The sequence below is a fragment of the Globicephala melas genome, chromosome 3 (assembly GCF_963455315.2).
Source record: "Globicephala melas chromosome 3, mGloMel1.2, whole genome shotgun sequence".
Classification (NCBI taxonomy): domain Eukaryota; kingdom Metazoa; phylum Chordata; class Mammalia; order Artiodactyla; family Delphinidae; genus Globicephala; species Globicephala melas.
Genome location: NC_083316.1, coordinates 43,836,450 through 43,845,845, shown reverse-complemented (window position 1 = coordinate 43,845,845; position 9,396 = coordinate 43,836,450). Strand labels below are relative to the sequence as shown.

Genomic DNA, 9,396 nt, shown 5'->3' with positions numbered 1-9,396 from the left:
TGTCCTCCATCCTCAACCCATCCACTTGCCCACAGGTCTACTTTCCCATTTGACCCTAAGCAAATGTTTGACCTTTTGGGAGGGAGGTGGGAGGTGGGTCAGTTTCAGGCCCTTGAGTATTCCTGCTCTTCCACAGGTCTATCAAGTGTGTACCTCTGGGTCATCCCTATTTGGGATCAACCCTATTCCCTTACCACCCTATTTGGCAATTAACAACCTCTAGTACTGTTCTAATTTTTTTTCCCGAACGTGCAGAGTTTGTATTTTACAAGCATCTTCTTTGAATCGTGCAACTCTATTCACTATCACTTCTTTGCCCTGTTGATCTTTTGCCTTTTCTTCCGTACTGTCACTATCTTCCAAACCTGTTTGGCAAATGACCACTTCCACCGTCCACTCCATGGGCCAGTGTACGCTGATCTGCATCCCCCATTCCTGCAGGTCTCTTAGGGGAAACCGCAAAATGCCTGGTCGCTGTCCTCTCATTCTGGACTGACACTGCAGTCCATCAGCCACTTCTTCCATTTCTCGGGGCTTCCTCTCGGCCATCCACCACCTCCTCTCTTCTTACTTAGGGAAGTCTGTCGAGTTGTCCCTCCAAGTCTCTTGCCCCTCTCCCCAACGCCCTCCCGGACCGGAGCGTCTGTCGGTCGGTCCGCAGCCACCCCGGCCGGTTCTTGGGCCTCGACTGGGTGGACATGGGTCTGTCCTGCGCCGATGTTTCCATCCGTCCCCCGTCTGCCTCCAATTCGGCAGGAACTTTACTCCAGCCGAGAGGCGAAGGGCGGGTGAGTGCGGGTGCGGGTCGAGGCGCCCGCAGCGGGCGCGGGGCGCGGCGAGGGGCGCCGGATGGGGTGGGCTTGCGAGCGGGCCGGGGGTGTCGCGGGCCGCCCTGCCCTATAAGGGGCCGAGCCGCCTCCGCCGCCGGGCGGGTGCCGGGCGGACCGCGGCGGCGGCGGCGGCGGCGGCGGCTGCTATTGGCTCAGGCTCCCCATCCGGGGACTGGGCTCGGCGCTGCTCGTTCGCCCTAAAGGTACCAATATGGCGGAGGTGAGCAGGGAAACCGGGCAGGAGCGGCCGGGCTGGAGCGGGTGCCCGGCGGCCTCCCGCGGTCCCCGAGCCGGCTTGGGGGATCCGGGGCCCTTCCCGCGGCCCTACGGGGGGCGGCGTGGCGGCGCGGGGCCGCGGGGCGGCGACGGGCGGCGGCGGGGCCGGCCGGGGGGCGGGAGCGGGCGCGGGAGCTGTCTCCCTCCGGGACTAGGCCGCGGCGGCTCCTGCCCCGACCCGGCCGGGCGACGGGGCCGGACGGGAGGCGGCGGCCGGCGGCAGCGAACCCCGGCCCGCGGACGCCGCCGTGCCGTGCCCCCGGGCAGCTGACGCGGGCCGCCGGAGCCTCCGCGCCGCCTCCTGGGGCCGGGGTGGGTGGAAACCGGCCGATCCCCCCCCTCCGCGGCCGGATTGCAAAGCGGGGAGCGGGCTGCGCCACTGCCCTGCTGGAGGAGTGTTCTGTGCCCCCGGCCCATTGGGTCCAGGCTGCGGTGCGAAGGAACCTCAAGCTCCACTTTGCTCCGGGCGCGGAGGCGAGCGGGATGCGCGGTCGCTGGGCTTCGCGAGAGGCGAGCGGGACTCCCCGCCCCGCAGCCCGGGAGGTGCGGGAGCTCCTGTGGGTAAACGGGGAGGACCAAGACCCTCGACGCTCTCTCCACGGACTCTCGGTAGCCCCACTTTCCTCCGAGCTTAAGGGGGGAGGCAGGGCGAGCGGAGCTGCCCTGGCCGTGTCCCCCGGGACTAGTGAGCTTGGGGGGAGGGGGTGGCGCAGCAGAAGCCCCTCGGCAGGAGCACGCTAGGGCGAGGGGCTCGCTGGCGGGCCCGGGGAGCGACTGAACACTCTGGAAGGAACCAGCATCTCTGGGACTGCGGATCCGCGTCTCCGGACGCCGCAGAGAGTATGGGGGGGCTTGAGCTTTGGTTTGGGGGCGAGTGTCCGGTTGAGAGCTGGCTACGCTCGGGGGCAGAGGACAGCACAGGAATTGGGGCTACCGGGCCCCAGGAGGTGGACTGGATGCGCAGGGTGAGTCCCTTCCAGGAAAGGGTGTTAGGTTGCGAGTTGTTGTTTGGGGCCGTGGAGAGCCAGGTGGGATTTGGGGGACTCCTGAGATGCCGGGGTATGGGGGACCGATGCTGTGAGCCGACTGCTCTGGGTTGTGCTTCTCTACTTTGTAACTTGCTGAGCTCCAAGCGGAGTCTTGGAGTTGCCAGTTAGACACCGGGCTTCGTCCCCGGTGTGCGAGTTTGTACACTACGGACTCGGGGAGGAAGGCGAGGCAGCCAAGAGGGGCCCGAAAGGGGCCGGGAGCGATTGGAGCGAAGCTACGTCTTGCACTTTTGGCAGCTGCGGAGGAGCGCTGGGCTCCGCCTCCTCTGCGCCCTGTTGCCGGCGCTGCCTCTTTCCCTGGCTGCGCGATCTAACCGCACGTTTTCTTTTCTCTCCTAGGCTTCTTTTGGAAGTTCGAGCCCAGGTTTGTCCCCTTTTCTTACTTTTCAGTGGGTCCCAAAGGGTGATGGGGACCCAAAGATCTATTGCTCAATTTTTCCAACAGAAATTTGTCTTGCGAGTTTTTCATCATTTGTTTTTAAGAGGTTTCAGTGTTCATTTTGGTAATTAAGCTGTTGGAGGAAGGAACAGTTACACTCTTTTCTCACTTTTATCTGGCATGTTGAAAAAAATACTTTTGTTACAGAGCTGCTAATTGACAAACGTTCTTTTTAAGTAATAGATCTTTAATTCTCACATATCGTGTTTTTTTCTCCAAGTCTGAAACGGTTAATCCCAAATCTTTCCCAAACTTTCCACTAACTTTAGCAGTTTAATTTAGATTTTAATTTTTTTGAGAAATTGTCTCTTTAATTTGTCAGAACTTTGGGGGTGCTTATATTGATCATTAATCCTGACTCTCCATCTCCCCTTGTTTTGTCTCATACATTTTTCATAATTGAGAAGTGTCTGTGGATTGTATTAAATGCAAAATTGAGAGTTACGTAAAGCTGTCCTAATTAAAAGAAACACATACTTTATGAGTTTGGCAAAGAAAAGTGGTAATACAGAATTTTTGAGGTGAGACAACATTAGATCATCTAGGACAGTGTTTCTTAACCATTTTGGTGTTAGAAACCCCTGTCAGGATCTGATGAAAGCAAGGGACTCTGTCTCCAGAACTCTGCACATAATGGATAATTGCATATACCTTGGGGTTTGTGGAACCCCTGAAACCCATCTATGGCAGAGACCTTTCCTCATGTGCTTAAATGTTAAGGACAGCTTTGTTTCAGTTTCTTATTCTCTTTCCAGCCCCCTTTTGGCTGCCTCTTTTCCCTCTCATAGTCTCCAGGAAAAGTGCCTCTGAACTAGTTCAACTCCCTTATTTTACACTTGAGGAGACTTCTAAATAACTCTACCGAGAGTTACCTAGTTAATAGCAGAGTCTGGATGGGCTCCCAAGTCTTCTGTTACTACATGTTGCCTTAGAGTCCATTTCCTTGCATATTACTTCGTGTCTTTAGTCAACCTTTAATGTCTCACTTGATTATCGTTTAAGGTATTATAAAATAATTAACATCAAGTAGAAGAAATTTGTGGCTATTTTGAAAATAGCTATGTCTTTACATTTAAAAATTGTTTTAAGTTTCTCTAATTTTGAGACAAACATTTCTTTGTTATAGCTGATTTCAGGGAAAGAATATTTATGTACATGATGCCAAACATCTGGATGATAATGGAATTTTTCCATTTTGTATCACTGTCTGCTTTTAAGAAGTTGCAATCTAAATAAAAAGCAAAAAGTGTGGTTTTGGTGTTTAAACAAACTTATAACTTGTTTATAATCAATTAGCCAATTTTTAAGAACATTTTAGAACCAGAAGAGACTAGAGGTCATTAAACCAACCCTATGAATTTTATAAATGAAAAACTAGACCCAGGCCCCGACGGTTTAAATGACTTGCCTCAGGTCCCAGAAAGCCAGGGACAAAGCCAAGAGTAGACCCTCAGGCCCTTCTGTTTCTGGCTGTTATTGAATGAATACTTTCGTCTTTCAGGGGAAGCCTTAAAGTGTGCCAAGTGATACGTGGATTAGAAAGAGGGTAGAGCTCTGCTTTCAAAGAGGTAGAAAAGTTACCATCTACTTCATACCTTACACTTTGGCATACCCCAAAAGTTTCCTGGAATTCCTCAAAGAAAATTTGTAATGGTTGATGTTCTGCTTTTCAGCTATTTAACAAATATTCATCTTTCTCTAAAATTAACTTAAACTACCTATACTTCAACAGGCTTTTAAAATGAGCAGGTTAATATCTTTCAGCATTCAGAAAATAACATTATAATGTAAACCTCCTAAAGAATAGAGTCCCATAGGAATTTTATTATTTTTGGGGCTAATGATTAGAGTTCTCTGAACTCAGAATCAGAAACATTGAATTGTCTGTGTTTTTTTCCATAGTGAAAAATCTTTGGTCTAGTTCAGTGTTTTGGTAATGATCTTAATGTCCTTAAATGTTTAAAATATTAAATAGCTTGACTAAAAACACATCAAACTTTTTGTGTTGAATATGCTTCCTTCCACTTCTCCCTTTCTCCACTCCAAGTTTCTAATACTTCTTTCCTTGCCTGCTCTGAGAGTGATCTAATTAAATTACATAGTAGAGTAAAACAAATGGAGAAAATCCTGTTTTTCATAAATTTGACTTCATTTTCTCGGGATTATGGATAGTATTCATTTCTCCATTTGGTTTTCAGGGTATCCTGTTGACTTCAGATTTGCCATTAAAAAGCATTACCATCTTTTTTTTTTTTTTTTTTTTTTTTTTTTTGGCCACACCACGTGGCTTGCAGGATCTTAGTTACCAACCAGGGATCGAACCCATCCCCCCTGTGGTGGAAGTGCAGAGTCCTAACCACTGGACCACCAGGGAATTCCCAAGCATTACCATCTTATAAACAAGTTGGAATTGACTAAAACAACTTGCAATGGGATACCTCTTCCAAAGCTCTTAGATATGATTTTCTGTATTCCCTTCATATAACCTTAAGAACTTTATTAGTAGTCCAAAGAAAAGCATGCTTTTATGGTTTAATGCTGGGGAGCTTGAAATACTGTTATAGACGTGAAAAGTGAGGTAGTGCTTTTGAAGACTGAATTGCTGTATAGCTGCTTCACAGAAATTTGTATTTGTTCTAAAAACCACATTTCTGTTGTGATTTGAACCTTTATTTGAGGGTTAGAATTTGAGTAAAGTTAATATTCCCTTCTACTGAAGTTTTTAGCCTCACTATGTAAGACTCTTGTGAAGTCTTCCTTTCATAATCCATCTCACATTTTTCTACTGCTTTTAGACAAGTGTATTAAGGAACTGGCAGTAGAACACAAGTTATTTTCTTTTGTAAATAGCCTTGTGAACCTGTAAAGTGATTCAGTTTGTTTCCTTCCAGTTGGGTCTTTGTCGTCTGAGGATCATGATTTTGACCCCACTGCTGAGATGTTGGTCCATGACTATGATGATGAAAGAACTCTTGAAGAAGAGGAAATGATGGATGAGGGTAAAAACTTCAGTTCTGAAATTGAAGACTTAGAAAAGGTAAAGGATTTTACTTTAGTATTTTAATACAAACTTATAGTAAAGATTTTGACATTCTATTATAAATTATTTATAACCTACCTGAAATAAAAATAGTATCAAAGGATCTACTGTATAGCACAGGGAACTGTATCTTGTAATAGTGTATAATGGAAAAGAATCTGAAGAAGAATATATATATACACATATTTATAAGAAGATATATACACACACACATATATATAAATAGCTGAATCACTTGGCTGTACACCTGAAACTAACACAACATTGTAAGTCAACTATACTTCAATTAAAAAAATAGTATCAGCGTATTTCCTTTTGACCTAACTTGTACAGAAAGTTACTGCTTTTCTTATTATTTTGAAGGATAGCCTAATAAGTACATTTTCATATAACTTTTAAAAATTATTTTATGTTTGTTAACCTGTTTTTAAGTTTATACCAGGACAATGAACTAGGTACATTTACAGATGAGAATATTGAGATATAGAGAACTGTAGGAAACTTAGTTCTGAATCCTAGCCCAGCCTCTTTGCATTATATCACACTATTTTACTGAGGGGCAAACTTGAGTTTAACTAAGCACTGCACTGCAGTAGATACCGGGAGAAGTTCTCCTTCAAGAAACTTAAAATCTGATGGATTACTATAAGGAAATTGAGAGAGAAAAAGTTTTACTCTGTTTTTAAATTTGAATTAGTAATATCCTGTTTCCTTCCCACCCAGTCATCTTTTAGAAAGTCGGGAAGGTAAATGTAGTTTATAACTTTTAAAACCCCAAATCAGTATAAATTCAAATGAACTGGATTTTAAACATATATTTATACCAGGAACTACAGAGAGAGGGGTTCCTTGAAAAGATTATACTTATCTGTAAATTAACCTTATTTGCAAATTTCTAATCAGCCCAGAATAACAAAAGTTTTCAGGAATAATACTGAGTTTTCATACTTCTTTTTCTTGAAGAAGACAAAGCACATTCTTAAGTAATCTCTTCTGCTATCTTTGTGAGGCAGGGCTGTGCTATTATGGCATTTCTTCTTTCATTTTAACACACAGGGAAACAGAAGCAGAGTCTTCAGGGCCTAGACCCCAGGCTTGCTCCTGTAGACCTGAAATCTTCTAAACATGTTTATTCCTTTGGCAGATTAATCCAACATGGTTGCGGTTAGATTTAATCATTAAAAAAAATACATATATCTCCTATAAAAGCCAAACAGATTTGGGAATATAGAGATAAAATTGTTAGGAAATAATCAAGAAGAAAAGTCTTACCTATCACTTCTTTCAGGGGTGATGATAAGTTGTTGCCTGTTGATGAGAGAAGATACCCAAGAGTCTCAAGCTCTGCCTTGACTTTATTCAGGGAATTCGTTTCTACCTCTTATGAGTAGGTAGCCTAGAAAAATTGAGAATTATAATCCAGCTAGCATTATCACTAAGCCAAGGACTGTGGTGGGTCCTGGGATGGCAAAAATGAGCAATTTGACAATGTTTCTGATCTCTGGGAGCTTATGGTCTAGTGTGGGGTGACAAATGAGAGCAAAGATTTTTTTGATGTCCTCTGCTAAGAACTATGAAAGCAGTAAGCAGTGAGAGCTATGGGAGAAAGGATTTATGTCTAGTAAAAGGTGTTTAGCCTCATGTGGAAGTTCATGGAAGGCTTCTTAGAATACATACTTCTCTCCTGTAGTTTTTTATGTCAGGACACTGCTGTGGGCTTGGTCAAAAGTCCCAGGTGGTCTCATAATGCACCTTCCTTAATTATGTGTTTGCTGTTAAAGATAGGGAGACAGCAGTCTATTTACAGCATGACGTAAGAAAATAATATAAATGTGCTAGACTGTGCTTTAACCACACAAATAGATGTTTTGTCAGTAAACTAGTAAGAATTTAAAATTTCATTTAATGTGTTAATGTAGTTCCTACTTGAGTATGGGTAATCTCGTAGAGATTTTTATGGGCTGGTAAAATTTTGTTTTTCAGATTTGTAGGTTTTCTTCTCCCAGAGATTATAGTAATAGCTGCTTTAATCTGTGTGGTGAGTTTTAAAAGAAAATAGGAAAGATATAGAGAAATAATCAACAGCAAAGAGTTACTCACTTAGCTGTTCACAGAAATACCTAGTTTCTATTCCTGTGATTTTCATTTTGTTTAGTAAACTCCAGTAATTAAATCTTTGTAATGATACCTGTCACTGAATTTGTAGATTCTGAAAAATTACAGGCCTTTAAATGTTTCAACTTCTCTGTACTTAGGCAGTTTTGCTTCTTGGCATTTTGTCGCATTCTTGGAAATTGAGACAGAACAATCCAGGTAATTTTTAAACAAATTCTAGTGAAGACCTAAGAGCTGTGTCCTTGCTCAGAAGGCTAATCCTTCTCTCATTGAGCAAGGGACAAGAGGAGCTGTTTCTAAGAGTGACTGACTGCTCACTTCATCTGAACTGTGATTCTTATCTGCAGTAAAGCATAACTGTGTAGATGTGGTCTCTGTTCTTTATTGATGTTTAATGAAACATGAAAACAAAGAAAAGAAAGAGTAGATAGAGACACAAATATAAAGAGTAAAGATCATTGTATTTTTAGAAGAAGTTTGAAATTATTTCTATACAATTTAAAATAATGTATTAATCTTATATTATTGGAACAGTGATTTAGGTGTTGGTACATGGTAACAGCCTTAGAGCCTTGGTGTTAATGTTTTAGAAAACTACAAGTTGTTATGCTCATAGTAAATAAATTTGATAGTCTATACATATGGCCTTTATTTTGGTGCTTACAAATTTTTAGTACATTATATGTTATGGAAAATAAGAGCGGTACAAAATCAGTTTTCTTACGGTAGCACTTTGGTAAGTATAGAGAATAGATTACGTGACAAGATTTTAGTTATTAACCATACTAAAATAAGGTTTATGTTATATCGTTCTACATTTTAATTTATTCACATTACTGTTTCCTGAGAGGTTTTAATTTAATAATCCTAGATTTAGACCTATAACTTTTAAAAAAGTAATTTACATTTCTGCCTTTATTAATATATAGATTTCTCCTCTGATATGCATTGTGAAATGAGACTTTGATCTAGGTCCTTACTGATTTATTTTTAAAGCATTTTAAAAAGTTATATGTATGCGGTTTTGCATCCAGTATTATAAGATACCAGACTGGTGTTATGTGAAAATTAATTTGTACCTCATTTAGACAGTGTCATTTGACCCATTCAGCAACACCATCAGGTGTGTCAGACAAGTATTAGCGTTATTTCCTTGGCTCCGAGGCCTTGTTGATTGTAAGATGTACCGTAGATTTAGAAGCAGCATAGATGGGAGCAGGGAGGGACATTACTATGAGAAATTTGTACAGTGGTAATGAGGTGCATCCTGATTTCTGATATGTGAGGTTATGCATCATAGGATTAATGAAATAATGTGTTTTTCTATTTACAGATGAGGAAATAGAGGTGAGAGAGGTTAGGTGATTTGCCCACGGTAGTAGTTAGCAATTAGTGAGTCCTCTGCCTCTAAATATTGTGCTCTTCCTGTTACAAATCCTTTGACTTACAAAACAGTTCATTTATAAGTGTGACTGGACTCAGATGTGTCCCTTGAAATTTAAATAGGTTCAACAAAATGCCTGAGAAATATTGTAGAAGAGAAAAATCCTCATCCCTGGGATAAGGTGCTAGATCAAACTTCTAAGCTGATCTAGCCACCACAGATCCTCAGAGACTTTGAGATTTGCTAATTCAATTTTGAAAACA

General features: G+C 42.8%; 1 protein-coding gene across 1 annotated transcript in view; it reads left to right on the top strand.

Annotated features, from left to right (window-relative positions):
- Positions 1-1,008: 1,008 nt before the first annotated feature.
- The window catches only part of MIER3 (MIER family member 3), a 30,264-nt gene continuing 21,876 nt past the window's right edge, over positions 1,009-9,396 (top strand). The window contains exons 1-3 of the mRNA XM_030843605.2: positions 1,009-1,050; positions 2,495-2,519; positions 5,486-5,631. Coding sequence (XP_030699465.1) covers positions 1,042-1,050; positions 2,495-2,519; positions 5,486-5,631 — 180 coding nt within the window. The 5' untranslated portion in view covers positions 1,009-1,041. The remainder of the gene's footprint in view (positions 1,051-2,494; positions 2,520-5,485; positions 5,632-9,396) is intronic.